Source organism: Sminthopsis crassicaudata, chromosome 2 (assembly GCF_048593235.1).
Source record: "Sminthopsis crassicaudata isolate SCR6 chromosome 2, ASM4859323v1, whole genome shotgun sequence".
In the NCBI taxonomy this organism is placed as follows: Eukaryota; Metazoa; Chordata; class Mammalia; order Dasyuromorphia; family Dasyuridae; genus Sminthopsis; species Sminthopsis crassicaudata.
Window position 1 is genome coordinate 390263312 of NC_133618.1, and position 16053 is coordinate 390279364.

A 16053-nucleotide genomic window follows, 5' to 3' on the forward strand; every position below is an offset into this window, starting at 1 on the left:
TTCTGTTTAAAAAAAAAAAAATGGTGTTATCTACAAATGGATAAATACTTTATTTAAAAAAAGCAAATTTTAGAAGGCTCTCCACTTTCTCAGGAGATTTCCATTGGCTGCTTATATGGTGTTATCCGCATGGTATAATTTTTTTTTTGTCATAGAAGTATATAAGATAAGGTCACCCTTCCATTCAAGCAGCTTTTTTCCCTAAATAAGCCAAGATGAAAGGTAGACAAAAATTACTTCAATCACCTAAAACAGTGGGTTTCTGTCCAGATTAAGAGAAATAAAGAATGCCTGCTTCAGGTTATGAGGCCCACGTTTACTCTTATCCCATGAAAAGGAACTAGTCATTTTAAGAATCCAGGTGTGTCCAACATAAACGTGTTTTAACCTCAGCCTCTTGCTCCTGATAGCAGTATTTTCCAAAGCTCCAACAGATTTTTCTGGAATTACTGCATTATTTTAGTATCATAAAGACAGCATTTAGGGAAAATTGTACACAGCAAAGCTGCCTTTTCCTGGAAAGATTGAAGTTCATGAGGACAGAGTCCAGCCCTTAAAGTCCAACCCTGAAATTTGAGTGGTAGCAAAGATCTCCAAGCCACATTGTGAAACTAATAAAAACTTATTTAAACTCAAATGATGTGAAAAAAGTTTTTTGAGTGCTTATTTACAAGTATCACCAGTAGAAGGCATGAGTCTCTGTGGTGGCAAAACTTAGCAGGATGATGATTGATGATCAGAGCATAACTGATACAATCATCTGACAGTCCATTTGATTTCCTTCCTAACTTTTCTACCTATCCCCCTGTTGTGTATATACATACATGGAATAGAAACTAAACTTTGTAATTTAATTGGAAACTTCCCTTGCAACTTAAGTCTTAGATGCTGCCAGGTTTATGTAACCACTAAGTCAGGAGGAGCAGGCTTTAAAGCCAGCTCTAACCATTATGCCACAGAAGAACAAAAAGATGATCACTTTACTAAAATAAATTTTAAAATGATTATGAACATAGGATCATAGGATTTAGAAGCCCAGTAGATAATTGCCCAAGGCTGTGTAGCTAACTCAGGTATTGATATATACTCTTAGTGGTTCTTCCTTATACACCAGAATCTCTAGGTTTATATGAAAAAGCAGTTGCAAAACATTTTGCTTAAATATGCAGTGGTTTTTTTTATAGGAGGATTAAAGAGGAATTTCATTACTCTTCATGTTCCATTAGAAAATATTGAATTTAATAGAAAATATCACATTGTAAACAAGTCCGTTTATCCATTAGCTTAAAACAGTTTTACTAATCACGTAAAAGCTTAACATTGAAATACAAGTAGAAAACACAGTATTCAAAAGTTCTGTCAGAGGCACCTAAATCAGACTCACAGAACTTCTTCCCCCCAAAATGGAGCCAGCAGCAGCTTGTCAGAGGCACATAAAAGATTAGATAGTAAGAATGAGTGGAATGAACATGGCCATCTTAATAGTGGAATGAGCAATGGTAGTAATTACCATTGTCTATCTGTAAGAGGTACAACTGCATAAAATGTCCTGTCATCAGCAAATTATATGGGGAGTACATATTTAGTTATCCCTAATGGAGAAAGGTCCTAGAGGGAAGAGCCTATATACTTGATATATCTTCTTATCTTTCTCAGTGCCTAGTACATTGTCCATGAGAGAGAGGGTGATGATAAATGTTCACTGAATGACTATTACATGACAGCAAAGTGCATAGGCATTTTAAATAAGGGTGGATAAACTTTAACATGTGTAGCCTTGCACTCAGTGCAACATTCACATTCTGCTACTAAATCCAATATTAAGAAGTAAGGGATTTGCTGTAAAAGAAAAAGAAGAGGAGGAGAAAAGCTGTTTCTCCCTTGCCCACCTATATACTTGTCACTAATCCTGTTAAGTCCAGTGTTTACTTTCCCCAGGTGTACTCTTTCATATGCTGCCAGAGATGACTTCTAAACAGAATCAGTGTTCATACTTTCTCTGTGGGTACAACTTTTTAAAAATGTTCACATTAGGGGCATTTCTATCTCCAACTGTCCCTTATTTAGCAGGTTGAAATGAAACAAAACAGGCAATAACATACTTCATAGAAAATCAAATTTTACAGTACAACACAACCCATTTTTTTGTAAGCTTCAGTCTTTTTAGCTGAGTACATACTCATCTATACTCTTTTTCATCAAAGCCAGATAAAATATTATTTGGAGTGGGCATATAAGTAGTATTTGATCAATTAAATACTTCTGAGGAAACAGATCTTTAGGAAAAGTATATCTTTTTGAAGGATTGACAGCTGGTTCTGAGGTCAAATTAATCACTGTATGGTTTCTTGGAAGACTGGCTTTTCTCTGTTTCTTTCATACTGTACAGTGGTTCCACTAGCTTGTTATGAACACGCATCAGTCCTACAAAAAAAAAAAAAAAAAAAAAATTTGGTTAGCTCAGGTTGAGGCATACCACATAGTAATTTTTTTCCTCTGCAGCAGTTAGGGTGACTTAACCCAAGGTCACACAGCTAGGCAGCATTAAGTGTCTGAGACCAATTTGAACTTGGGGCCTCCTGACTTCAGGGCTGGTGCTCTATCCACTGCACCACCTAGCTGCCCCTCACATAGTCATTTTCAAAGCTTATACCCAGAAGCAAATGTTTTTTTCCATTGTCTTGTAGAATAACCTTTCAGGTAGGAATTGTATGTACTCTGTCCCAAAAGGCTTCAGTATATTTACCCTTATATGTCTTTCTTATATATATAATTTACCAAGTTATATTTTAAAACAGTAAGTCAATGAATCCTTTTCAGGATGGTAAGAACTGCCCAAACTTTAAAAACTCAAATCACAAAATCTCAGCATCAAAAGGACTCTAGATCTAGTCCATATCTGAACAGAAATACCCATCTATCTTGAAGATTACACTGCTTGAAGACTATCTCTGCTCAGAGATGTTCTGAAGAAGTGGACAACATAATGCAACTATGAATTCGCACCTTCTGGATTTAGTCTCTTTATGCAGGCTAGATTGCACTGGTGGTGGTTTCTCTGACTTTGCAGTCTACTAATATCACCAGCTCTCTACTAGCCTAGCCTTCAAAGAACCCAGGGTTAGATGCACACCGTGATCAAACACCTGAGTAGGATTCTGGTACAAGGTACATATAAATCTGATTTTCCCACAATCACTTTGTTTAAACTGAAGTTGCAGTGCCTTTATATCTTGTGAAAAGTCCTAGGGCACCTAGTCTATTATCTTAACTTGGGTATTTATCTAGCAACATCAGGCATTGAATCTAACTGAAAACTGAGAATCCTTACTACAAGAGAATTAGATGGATACCTTTCGTTCATATTTGTGATGTTTTAACTTTATAATTCTATACATTCTTTTAAAAAAATCTTCACTTTCTTGAACAGTTAGCTCCTGTGAGCTTGTAAAAGTCAAACCCTTAGTGAGGGATAAGACCTGCCAAACTGGACATTGAAACAGCCAAAAGTTGGAAAGTAATTTCCCTCTTTAATTTCCTTATCAATCCTCACCTTGGAAATACTTAACAGTTTTCACTTTAAGCTCCAATGTGGCATCTTCATCACACACAAACACTGCACGGGGGTGCTGCTGGAAGGCAGACACAGTCCACATGTGACTTATCCCCTCCTCAATAGCCTTGTGCAATGCAAATGCTTTGTGGGCTCCCGTAATTAGGATCATGACCTAGAGTTTGGAAAACAAGTGTAGCATTTAAAAAATGGACAGAGAGGGAATCATAACCTTATTAAACCATTTCTCTTGGGCCTATTTGTCCAGCTATAAAGCAGAGGGATTGGAATAATGCTCAGTTCATAAAATCCTAGAATGTTAATAGGAAATAAACTGATATTTATGCCACTGATACTGTTACAAAATCCAAAAGGTAGTACCTCGTCAACAATGGGATAGTGGATACTTTAATGCTTACCAAAAAACGTTAGCCCAATAGCCTTTTCTTGTATATAAAATCCCTTATTTTCAATTTTGTAACCAAATTTCATGACCCAAATATCAGAACTGAAACTTTTAAGGGCCACTACAAAGAAAGGGATAACACAATGGCTCTTCTGTGTTTTTTTTTTCCTAGTGCATTCTGAGATTCAAAAATATAAGAGGACTGGGGGGGGGGGGGGGGAGAACGGGACCACGGGGGGACTGAATAAGCAAGCAACATGTGCTTGCTTCAGAACTCTATAACACCCAAGTATTCTCAATTCCAGGCAACACGTACTAGTCAACACTGACCATCCAAATCAGGAGATGAGGCAACTTGAAGACTAGAGCTTTTGGAGTTGCTTTCCTTCATTAAATTTTGTTATTTTTACATAAATAATTATAGTGAATAAATGAAATCCAAAGATCCTTCTAACTTAAAAAAAATTTTTAAAATTCAACAACTTTAAGTTCAGAGTCCCTAAAACTTTGGGCCCTTCCACCTCCCCCCCCCCAAAAAAAAACCTTTTATCTTGAGATATTCTTACATTATGGCTCTAAGTAGATGTTATGCACGTCTTAAAAAAAAACCAAAACAGCAGTAGTTGAAGTGATTTTGTGCCACCTAGTAATGGTGTAAACTTGGAAAGAAATCAGGTTTTCCAATTTCCTAGTGAAGCTTCTTTTCATCAAGGCATAGTTATGACATCATTTTGCAATGCTAGGCAGAAGAAAGGTTTTTAAGGTATTAACATTTTACATTGGAGGGGGGCAGTTAAAAATGCAGTGTCAATGGGGCAGCTAGGTGTCAAAATGGATAGAGCACCAGCCCTGAAATCAGGAGGACATAAATTCAAATATGGTCTCAGACACAACACTTCCTACTGTGTGACCCAGGGCAAGACATTTAACCCTAATTGCCTCAGCAAAAAAAAAAAAAAAAAAAAAAAAAAAAATCTGTGTCAAATAAATGAGCCCACCCAAAGTTTAAAACAGTGGGAGAGGGGAGAAGGCAAGAATCCTCTCCTTTGCAAAAGGTTGAGAAGATTCCTTTGTATAGTGTATATATATAAACTATTCAATTGGAAGATCAAAAAAAATGTTTAAAGCCACTTCCTGCTGAAGATCTATCAAGAATTACAATAAAGCATCCCTGAAATTTTAAAGTCAGTGCAAATACAAGAATTATCTTGAAACAAACTAAACATACCTATGTGGAAGGTTATATTAATTGGAATCCAATCCAATTAGCCTTATTCACATTTGTCCCTCCAAATCACTGGACAAGACACAGGTGTCTGCTGGAAGAAAATAAAACTTCCCCCAGTACAGACTTGAAATGTAGTTAAAAAAAAAAAAAACAAAACAAGTATCATGGGCCCTGAGCATGTTCTATCTCATGTGCCAGTGTTAAATCCCATGTGGTGTAATTATACACCCTTGATTCAGAGAAGAAACTACAAAACAGAGGGCAGTATCCTGTGAGTCTGCCAGAAATGTGTCCAACATCTGGATGAGGAAGGAGGAGTAATCTTACTCTTAAGAAGCCCTGCCCGGGGCAGCTAGGTAGCGCAGTGGATAGAGCACCAGTCTTGAATTCAGGAGGACCAGAGTTCAAATCTGGTCTCAGACACTTAACACTTCCTAGCTGTGTGACCCTGGGCAAGTCACCTAACTGAAGCCTTTAAAAAAAAAAAAAAGAAGCCGCCCTGCCCTATGGATAAAGCTCTCAGAGGATGCATCAAAGAAATCCAGCTGTCATCTCACCTCTCTGGCATCCATGACTGTACCCACACCAACAGTTAAAGCCATCTTGGGGACTTTTGAGAGATCTCCATCGAAAAACCGGGAATTGGCTAGGATGGTATCCATGGCCAGAGTCTTCACTCGAGTTCTAGACACCAGACTTGAGCCAGGCTCATTGAAGGCAATGTGACCATCAGGGCCAATACCTGCACAGGAAATAGGAGGCAACAGGAAGATATGAACAATATTTATCAATAGGGAAGATTAGCCTAAATTATCCAGATCACTTATACTAGGACCCACTGACCAAAGAGCTAGCAAAGGAACATAGCTATTTTGTGGGTGACCTTGGCAAACAGTCTGTCTCTGCTTCTTTCATCAAAGTTCTTTCATCTTTCTGCTTTTTTCATCAAAGTAGAAAGAATACCTTCTCTAGCTATTTCACAGACCTAATTTAAAGATCAAGATGAGATTAATCACTTTTCAAAAAAGTTAAAATCCTGATACAAATATACACCTCTACAATTATTACTAAATACAGTATCTCCTGGTTATGTAAGTGACAACGCTGCTTAGCACAGCAAATTTTCAGACATAATGAGTCAAGGATGGCCCACTGCAGATTACATTTTTTAAAAAGTGAGTCTCAAAGTTCATAATACTGGAGAAAAAATACAGTTATTAAAAGAAAACACATATGCTATGTGCATGCATACATAAAGTTGACTTAGGTTACAAAATAATTCAGCTAAGCCATCCTTTGCTCCTAGCCAATGTGTTCTGACCATTTGTGTGTCATACTCCTTGTTAAGTTCTGGAGGTATAAAACATCCAGGAGACAAATTATGCTTGCCCTCCACAAACTTTTTTTCAATTTTTTTCTCCAAATGGTAAATACTTCCTGCCTAATCCTTCCATAACTTAGTAGTTGAAAAATTATTCTTGTCCCCTGCCCCCAAATTTATTTGGTGGAGAAATTACTGATAACCTTTTTTGTTTTGTTTTAATTTGTTGTTTGGGATTAAGTGATTTGCCCAGCTTCACACAGCTAGGAAGTGTTAAATATGAGGCTGGATCCTCCTAACTTCAGGACCGATGTCATCTAGCTGCCCCCGATCTGATACCTTGGAGCACATTAGAATTGCCATACTGAGCTCAGATGCAGAGTTCAAGAACTAGGATAGAACATCCCTGTCCTTCCTACCTTACTCTCAGATTTCTTATTCATTTTTATATTTGTTTCATTTTATCATTCTGTTATTACTGCAAACAGCTGGGAATAAACTTAAGGAATTTATATAACTTTAGAACACAGGACTATAGATAATCTAGTCCATAACACTCATTTCATAAAGATAAGAAAGCTAAAGCCCAGAGGCCAAGTGATTTGTCCAATGTAGCAATAATGGAGATGCAGTCAGGATTTGAAACTCCCTCTTCTGACTCCAAATCCATTGCTTTTTCCCATGGCACCATCTTGCCCTCAAAGAAAGAACCATCTGAACATAAAATAATGTAGCCAAGGAATTATTTTATTGAATTAATCCAATGAGTATTTTATCTAGGAGGGCCTAATCCTAAACATCTAATCCATCTCCCTTACTTTATGGATGAGGGAACTCAGGCCTGTAGAGAAATGATTTGCCCAATATCACATGGCATTATTGCCATGCCATATGGCCTTCCACTATAATGGACTTCATTATTTCTAAGAGGAACCAGGACAAAAAAAGAATTGATAAAATTTTAATGTTGGAAAAGGGAGGGGAATGAGAGAAGAAATGAGTTATAACCCATGCCAGGAAATGGGAACCTGCCATAAAGCAGCCTTTTTTTCTAACTAGATTGTAGAAGGAATTATGCTTTCTCCTCTTGAATACTAACAGAACAGCCATCAAGTTTGACCTCACCTCCAAGAAAAAGCTCAATTCCTCCAGCTTCCTTGATCTTCTCTTCAAAAGCATCACATTCTGCCTGTAGATCAGCTGCATTTCCATCCAGAATATGGGTGTTTGTAGGGCAAATATCAATGTGTTTGAAGAAGTTGTTCCACATGAAGGAGTGGTAGCTTTCAGAGTGGTCATGTGGGAGACCTAAGGAACCACAGCATCATTGTTACTTTCCTGCCTTTCCCCAAAAGTAATTTAAAGTCCACTTCATAAAACCAATCAATCAACAGGTACTTATTAAACCCTTACTATTGGTTAGGTGAGTACACACAGTAAATTATGGTAGAGAAGGAATTAGCACCTGGGGACTGAGTTGGAAGAAACTCCATCTGACTCAACCTGTAGCTGACAAAGAATACCTTCTATAGCTTTCCTGACAAGTGATTATCCAGCCTAAAAGTCCTCCAATGAATAGAAGTCCAGTACCTATTGAGGCAACTTATTCCATTTTTGGAAAGTTCCTTGTTGAGCTAAAAATCTGCTTTGTAGCTTCCACTCACTGCTTCTAGCTCTGCCCTCTGGGTCCAAGAAGATGAAATTGAAGCCCATTTTTCCAACTATTTGAAGAGAGGTATCATGTGCTTTTCTAAGTCTTCTGCAGACTAAACCAAATTCTTTCAGCCCACCATATAGAATGACATATTTTTTTTACCCTCTGGTTTGCCTTCAAGTTTATCAATGTCCATTGGTCAATCATCAAGCATTTTATAAGTGCCTATTATGTGCCAGGTATTACAAGACAGAATATTGTTACAAAAGAGTCTTTGTACTTAAGATTCACAGATAAGCTAATAGAAGATGCAAACAAAATAAACACATACACACACATACAAAATTGGGGGTGAGGAGAAGCCTAGGGAAGAGTACTAACAAGAAAATCTGGAAGAGCTGCTTTAAGTGGAATTTGAGCTAAATCTTGAAGGGAGGTAGGATTCCAAGAGGAAAAAGGAATGCATCTAGCTATAGGGACAGGCTGGGCAAAGATGTTGTGTGTGGACCACCAACTTAATTTGGCTGCAACATATTGTATGTGAAAGGGAGAAATGATGAATATATAATCAGCCTGGAAATATAGACTACTGCCAGCCTGTTAAGGGCTTTAAACACTAGAGCAGTGGTACTCAAACTTTTTAAATAGGGTGCCAGTTCACTGTCCCTCAGACTGTTGGAGGGCCCAACTATAGTAAAAACAAAAACTCTCAGCTCCTCAGCCCATTTACCCTAACCTGGTGGGCATAAACGTCTTCAGCCAGCCGCATCTGGCCCTTGGGCCATAGTTTGAGAACTCCTGCACTAGAAGAAATTATATTCTAGAGAGAACTGAAAGCTAGTGAAGTTACTTGAGCATGGAGATGACATGGTCAGATTTGTGCTGCCTTTAGTAATTACCACTTTGTGAAGAATGTTTTGGAGAAAGGAGACTGCATGCTAGAAAACTAGTTAATAGGGTATTGATTGCAGTGGTCCAGGTAAGAATCATTTGAGAGCCTGAATTTGGTGGCTTTGTTGTGAGCAGAGAGAAGAGCATGAATGCAAATAAGCTTAAAGAGATAGAAATGATAAGATTTGGCAACTAATTGGTTTTGAGGGGAGAAGAAAAGAGAAGAATTATTTTAAAGTTGTACACCTGGGTAGATAAGTGGTGGTGCCTTAAAAAGAAATGTTAGGGGAAAGTGAATTAACGGAGCCAGGAAAAGTATGCACACAAAGATTACAATGTAAAAAAAAACCCAAAAAACCATACAACAGAACAACTATTAAATGTTTTGAAATTATAAAGAACAAGCTTGGCCAAAACCCTTCTTCTTACTCTGCCAAAGTTGAGATTTGCATTTGTGGAACAGGAAAATATAGACAATGTACAGCCTAAAAGATGTTATGCCAAAATCTATTTGAAGAAAAATAAGGAGAAGGAATGATAAAAGGGGCAAATCCAGAAGGAGGTGAAATAACTAGATTGGTAGAATATTTGACACTGAATAAGACAATAGTACAAGGGATTCAAGTTGACCAGTTAATTAAAAGGTCAAATTTTTCAAGAGAAAAGGGTTGGAGCGACCAGAGATTGTAAAAGAGGAATAAGACAAGAGGTTATAGTTGGATAAAGGAATTTCAGAGTTTGGGATTGCGGAAGTATAGAACACTTGTGAATGATGAGTGATGTGTATAGCTAAGGTAGGGTAAAGGTAAAGATCAAAGGAATAGATGTTAATAAATAGGGAAACAAAGTCCAAAAATGTGGGGTCCAGAATTACATATAGTCTATATCTTTTTTTACTTTATTTTATACTAGTATATACTATGCTCCAGAAATAATGGGGAAAATATGGTTTTTCTGAGAAAGATCTGGGGCTTCTAGTGGCCTGCTGGCTCAACGGCAGCCAAATGAACTAATGAGATCTTAGGCTCCACTGAGAGAAACTTAAGGTCTAAGATTAGGCAAATCTATCCTCTGCCCTGGCCAGACCACATCTACTCTGACACCAGGTGTCAGGAAGCTCTGGGACTCTTTCAGGGTAACATTTTAAAATGCCTATGATAAAACATATAGGATTACAATGCAAAATAATTATACTGCAATGCAGTTTTCATAATATTTGTTAAAACCAAGTTAATGGACCTCAGGTTAAAGATTCTTCCTCTAAAAATACTCCTGTGTGTCTGAAGCAGAAAGCTGCCACTACTTAACTATATACTATTTCCAGAAAAAGAGAGCACAAAGTTCAGTTGCAGACAACTATGCCAGACACGTTACCTAGCATGCCTAGGCCTTGAGCCCCCATTATCTCTGTCATTCACATGATTAAAAGATCTTTTCTACCTGGGAGCCTCAAACTAAGATCAGAAAGCTATCATTGCCTCAGATACCATCTTCCCACCCTAGGCCCTTGAAAAATCACTTACCTACATACTCATCCATATTAAATGTCTTCACATACTTGAAGGAGAGATCTCCATTCTTATAATACTCAATCAGCTTTTTGTAGCACTCAAGTGGGGTGCTCCCTAGAAGAAAGGTAAGTCAGTGAGTGATCCTTCTAGGTCTATGGGTTTGTTAGCATTGTCCAGAAGCCAAAATAGCAACTTGAAAAAACCTTTTCTTGGGAACAAATCCATCCTAGGTCAAATCAGAAGCCCTACTCTTCTCTTTCCAACCAAATACCTCTTTATTTTTCCAGAATCTGATTGGAGGAAATTCTCAACACCTTTGTCTTCACTACTAGGCAATCTCTAGTTGAAGTTCAAATTCAGCTCAATTCTAGTTTTTCATGTGATTGTGTATTACACAATTTAACACAATTTTATGTAGCATACTGTCCCCCTCCCCACCAACTCCCACAAGTCTCTTTCCCCTCGTAGGCAGATAGTGTCTGCTTTCTCTTATATTTTCCACAGTACAGAGCTGTCCAGTCACATATTAGGCATAAGGAAAGAATGCTTTGTATAGTTATTTTGGGCTCAAGTGATCCCCAGTAAGACCCAGACCTTCCCACTGCCCTTGTTCCTTAAGAGAATAGCTGCTCAAACTCTATAGCTTTTATCCATTAGCTCTAATAACACTGAGATTTCTGAGAGATGTCCTTGAGATCAAGGAAAGTTCTTGTCTCACAAATAGAGGTGAGGGAAACCAGGGAAGGGAGTAAAAATGGCTGAGTATCAATCCTCACTGTAAAAGTAATTCAGCATACAAACCTTATGTCTGGTAAATCAATATTCTTAGAATCCATTTTGAAAGGTTTGCCAAGCACTTTGCCCATTTTGTTCTCCCTCACACAACCCTTGAGATAGGTGCTAATATGATCCACATTTTTCAGATAAAGCTCAGAGCCTAACTTACCCAATCATTCAGCTAGTTATGTATCTAGTTGTAAAGATGTTGCAGCTAAAATGAAGCTATAAAACTTTAATCCTGTACCAACCTAGTCTGATTTCCAATAAGATGTTTCCCTCTTATTTCTTGACAAAGTGGTTGCCTAAAGTAACTCACTTTTTTTAAAAATTGTTTTGTAAGCACAGTGAAGCTCTTAGATAAAATCCAAGTTTTCCCTACCATGCTCCGCCCCAGTAAACTTTTATATCTTTGCCCATAAAATAGCATTTCACTATTTAATCTGGACCATAATTTGAGCAGTATTTGGTGGGGGACAAAGAAGCACCACATGGCTAGGAGGACAAAGGGATGCATTTTGAACATGAGCTTTTATATTCCTAAGGGAAGCTAACCCTTATAATTTGCAACTTTCTTATAACTTTTCAGTTATAAGTTAGTATAACTATACAAGCTCAATCAAAATGTAGACAATTATTATTCTGGAATGAGTTAGGATGTCGTGTCTGGAGGCACAGATAAAGTTTAATGAGCTCTGAAAGTTCCTTGCAGTCCTCCCCATAAACTTTAGTGTTTTAAGAACTTCTACAGAGTAAGGCACACTGCACAAGGAATCCCAAACCTTTTTGCTGCCTGAACAAAACTCCCTGGACTTCTAGATATATCTCATCCTACCCCCTTAAACTATCCCATCACAGCTCTCAAAAGGACCTTGTGACTTACCTGTAGGAAGCCCCAAGGTGAAATACCTATCAGGTCCTGGATGAAACTGGATGATTCGGTTTCTAATGTATTTAGCAGCCCATTCACTGGCCTGAAGGTAATTTTCTAGGATAATGAGTTTCATGGTGTCCTGTATGGGGATTTCCCCCCCAAAAAAAAAAATTGAAAAAAAAAATTAGACAGCTGAAACAAACATTTCTCCCTTAGAAAACCAGCAAGGAAGTCCCAGGGAGTTCTGAACTGCTGATATATAATCTACTACAATTCTCTCATCCTGATGCCACCCACACATCTAACAGGCCCATCCCACCATTCCTCATTACTTGCCAAGAATGGGAACGAAAGACCCTAGAGACAACTACTGAAGGTAAAATATCCTAAAAAATAATGGCTCAAATATAAATAGCATTTCCACTCATCCTTACAATGAATGAAGCAACAAATGCCTTCATGGGGAAAAACTTTCCAACAATTAAAAGTTGCAACAGCTTGTTTCTTTAAGTAGTAAGTTCCTAGATATCAAAGCAGAGGTTAATTAACCAACAAGCATTACTAATACTTAGTCTGTGCTTCGATGTTGGGGCACAATGCTCTTGGCCTCATGGACCTTATCTTGTCCAGTTTGTTATGGAAAATACGCATGCATCTGGAAGTAGGGTACCCTAAAAGCCTTTACAAATTCCAAGATTCTAACTCTCAAAAGTCCCTATCTAGGAAATATGATTTCACTGAGGTCACCTCCTCAAGTAGGTAGTATATACTCTAACTTCCTCTACTCTACATTGGCAAGGGCCCTGGCATTCAAACTCTGGTCTCCTTTCTAAATCCAGCAGCCTATTCCAAACTCATTTGTAAGAGATTTTCAAGGGATTGGGCTGGAAACACAGTTCTGATTTTAGAGAAGGGGGTGTGGAGTTTAGAATTTGGAGTTGGAACAAATGAAGTTAAAATCTGGCTCAGATAAGATAAGATTCATCTAGCTGAATTCAAATCTGACTTCAAAGATTAGTTGTGTGACTGGGCAAGTCACTTAAAACTGCCTGTTTCCTCATCTGTAAGATGACCTGGAGAAAGAAAAAGGCAACTATTTTAGAATCTTGACCAAGAAAATCCCAAATAGAGTCAAAGAGTAAGGCAGGACTGGACCCCAACAAAAACTGTTCTTTACAAACCTTTGTGACCTGGTGCAGACTCCCTCTCGGTTGTCCTTTACCTGTTAAATGAGAAGACTGGGTAAGATGACCTAAGACTCAAGCCTGGTTCTGTAATAACTCAAAGGGATGACTATGTGGCTCAAGGTACAAAAGGTTATAACATTTGTCCATCACATGCATGAGTCATATAGAGCAATTTCTGTGAAACCAACAGACTAAATAAATGGGAACAATGGGCAATGCCTTTTTCTTTTTTTAATCTCCCTCCCTTAGCACAAGTCCCGTCCGAACCTCCATGATGCTCATTTGGAGTTTTCTAGGCAAAGAGTCTGAAGTGGCTTGTCATTTCCTGCCCCGGCTCATTTTACAGAACAGGAAACTGAGGCAAACGGGCTTTAAGGGCCTGCCTAAGGTCCCATTGCTGGCCTGAGACTAAATCTGAACTCCAGGCCGGACACTCTGCACTTTTCCACCTAGCATCCCACCTGGAACATGGCAGACGCATAGTAAGTGCTTGTAGACCTGACTCTAAAGGGACCGCTAAAAGTGCACACATAGGAGAACAGGGCTGCTTCCTTCCGGGGTCTCCATCGCCCCTCCAGTTTCTCTTTCACTCTGGGGATGAAATAAATGTAAAGCCCAGCACCCAGTTCTTCTTGGGTCTCAGTTTCCCAAGTCTCCGGGGCCCTAGATTAGCTTCTAAGGAGTTTCCGTCCCTGGGGTCTGAGAGAGGGCAAGAAGACCCTCAAAAGCTCAGTCCGGTCTGCGACTCCCCACCGCTCCCGGGCAGAGACTGGGGCTTCATGGCCCGCGCCCCCGCCGCAGAGCCCGGGGCTGGCTGCAGCGCGCACTCTCGGCCGGGCTGCGCACGCCCGCGCCTCCCCCGGACCCCGCACGCGCCGCGCGCCGCACTTACTCGTCCCAGCTCCTGGACTCCTGCTACGGCGGAGACTCGGCGTGTGCAACTCCTCCTGCTGAGCTTAAGTCATATGACTATCAGGTCACGTTGCAATGGATGCTGACTCAGCATCCTCCTCTTTTTCCCCTCCCACCCGACCCCGTCCCCTTCCCAGCCGGGGCCACGCCCGAACTCCAGACTGGTCTAAGGACCGCAAGGAATTCAGACTTTGTCTTCTTAAAGCCCTGGGACAGAGTCTAGCTTTGGAGCTGCCTCCCTTGGGATACTGGGGTTTAGCGCTGAGATCCGGGAGAATATTGGACCCCTGCTTGGTGCAACCCGTCGACCTCTTTTCTGAATGCACAAAATAAAACACATAAGATTATAAAGGAAATCGTTTATATTGACACAATCGACAATATTTTTAAAAATAAATTTAAAGGACCCCAAGTTAAAACTGCTGTTAGTCCAAGCCCCTCACTTTACACTTGAGAAAACTGAAGGGGAGGGAAGTAGTTTGGGGATGGTGATGTCCCTAATGTGCCAAGATTTTGTGACTCCAAATCTCATCTTTTTAATACATCAGGCTGTCTCCGTCAAGCAACTCTCATGCCCCCTCTGGCTTTGTCCCTGCTCCAGGAATTGTAGTGCCCCTCCCTCCATGCCCAATAACTTAAATTTCCCTAATGCTACATAATCTACCAGATGGTTTCCTCTCAACCCCAACTGCAGGTTGTGCTGACACAGGGCAAATTATCTAGCCTGAAACAAAATTTGTGAATTGAGGGTGGACTAGATCATATCTGAGGATCCTTCCAACTCTAAAGAGACACTGAGGTAGCCTAGAATCTGCGAAGGAAGTCCAAAAGACCTGATTTCAATCCTACCCCAGATATTTCATAGCAGTGTGAGGGAGGTAACAGTAAATAAACACAATGCCTACTATGTGGAAGGAATATTTGGAGTCAGCTAGGTGCCTCAGAGCCAGAGAGCACGAAACCTGGATTCAAAGACTTGACTTCCAATGTGATCTCAAATTCTTACTAGCTGGGTTATGTGAGCCTGGGCTTTTTGCTTTAATCCACAAGACAAGGAAATGGAGACTTGAATTCCAATGTGATCTCAAATTCTTACTAGCTGGGTTATGTGAGCCTGGGCTTTTTGCTTTAATCCACAAGACAAGGAAATGGAGACTTGACTTCCAATGTGATCTCAAATTCCTACTAGCTGGGTTGTGTGAGCCTGGGCTTTTTGCTTTAATCCACAAGACAAGGAAATGGAGACTTGACTTCCAATGTGATCTCAAATTCTTACTAGCTGGGTTGTGTGAGCCTGGGCTTTTTGCTTTAATTCACAAGACAAGGAAATGGCAAAGGACTCTAGTATCTTTGTTAAGAAAACCCCATGGACAATGTGGTCCACAGGATCACAAAGAGCAAGACAACATGGAATAACAAAGTTCCAGGCACTACCTCACTTAATTTATTTACGTATTTTATTTTTACATATTTTACTTTTACATAACTTTCATTTATCACGGTATCTCTGCATCCTCCCCTTCCTAGAGAACAATCCTTTATAACAAGATTTTTAAAAGGTTGGGGAGAAAAGCAATTCAGAATAATTAATCAACCTATCCATCTAGGGCAGTTCCACACATTCTTCTTGAAACCATCCTTGGTCCAAACAGTACTCTTGGACTGCCAAATTGTGTTGCATTCTATTTTATAAATTAAGGGAAAAACCTCCCTCAGTTGTGTTAACTGCAGGAGACAAA

At 39.4% G+C, this 16053-nt stretch overlaps 1 protein-coding gene across 4 annotated transcripts; it reads right to left on the bottom strand.

The window, feature by feature from the left end:
• Nucleotides 1–1217: 1217 nt before the first annotated feature.
• Nucleotides 1218–14379, bottom strand: GNPDA1 (glucosamine-6-phosphate deaminase 1). Of its 4 annotated transcripts, none has more exons than XM_074291686.1 (8): nt 14295–14379; nt 13397–13437; nt 12225–12354; nt 10577–10678; nt 7634–7816; nt 5745–5929; nt 3554–3728; nt 1218–2424 (listed from the first exon to the last, which is right to left on the bottom strand). In XM_074291686.1, exons 3-8 carry the CDS (start codon nt 12346–12348, stop codon nt 2330–2332), a joined length of 864 nt encoding a protein of 287 aa, XP_074147787.1. In that variant the 5' UTR covers nt 12349–12354; nt 13397–13437; nt 14295–14379; the 3' UTR covers nt 1218–2329. The 4 variants fall into 4 exon arrangements, with proteins under 4 accessions (XP_074147787.1, XP_074147788.1, XP_074147789.1 ...); XM_074291687.1 differs by having other exon boundaries at nt 13397–13440; nt 14295–14368; XM_074291688.1 differs by lacking the exon at nt 14295–14379 and adding an exon at nt 13864–14252.
• Between the last annotated feature and the right edge of the window lie 1674 nt (nt 14380–16053).

Excerpts from the sequence above, each read along its gene's own strand:
- GNPDA1 (XM_074291686.1), bottom strand. The coding sequence starts at position 12,348 with ATGAAACTCATTATCCTAGAAAATTACCTTCAGGCCAGTGAATGGGCT. Across the intron at positions 10,679-12,224 it reads CACCTTGGGGCTTCCTACAG|GGAGCACCCCACTTGAGTGC; the intron begins GTAAGTCACAAG and ends CCTTTCTTCTAG. Across the intron at positions 7,817-10,576 it reads TAATATGGATGAGTATGTAG|GTCTCCCACATGACCACTCT; the intron begins GTAAGTGATTTT and ends GTGGTTCCTTAG.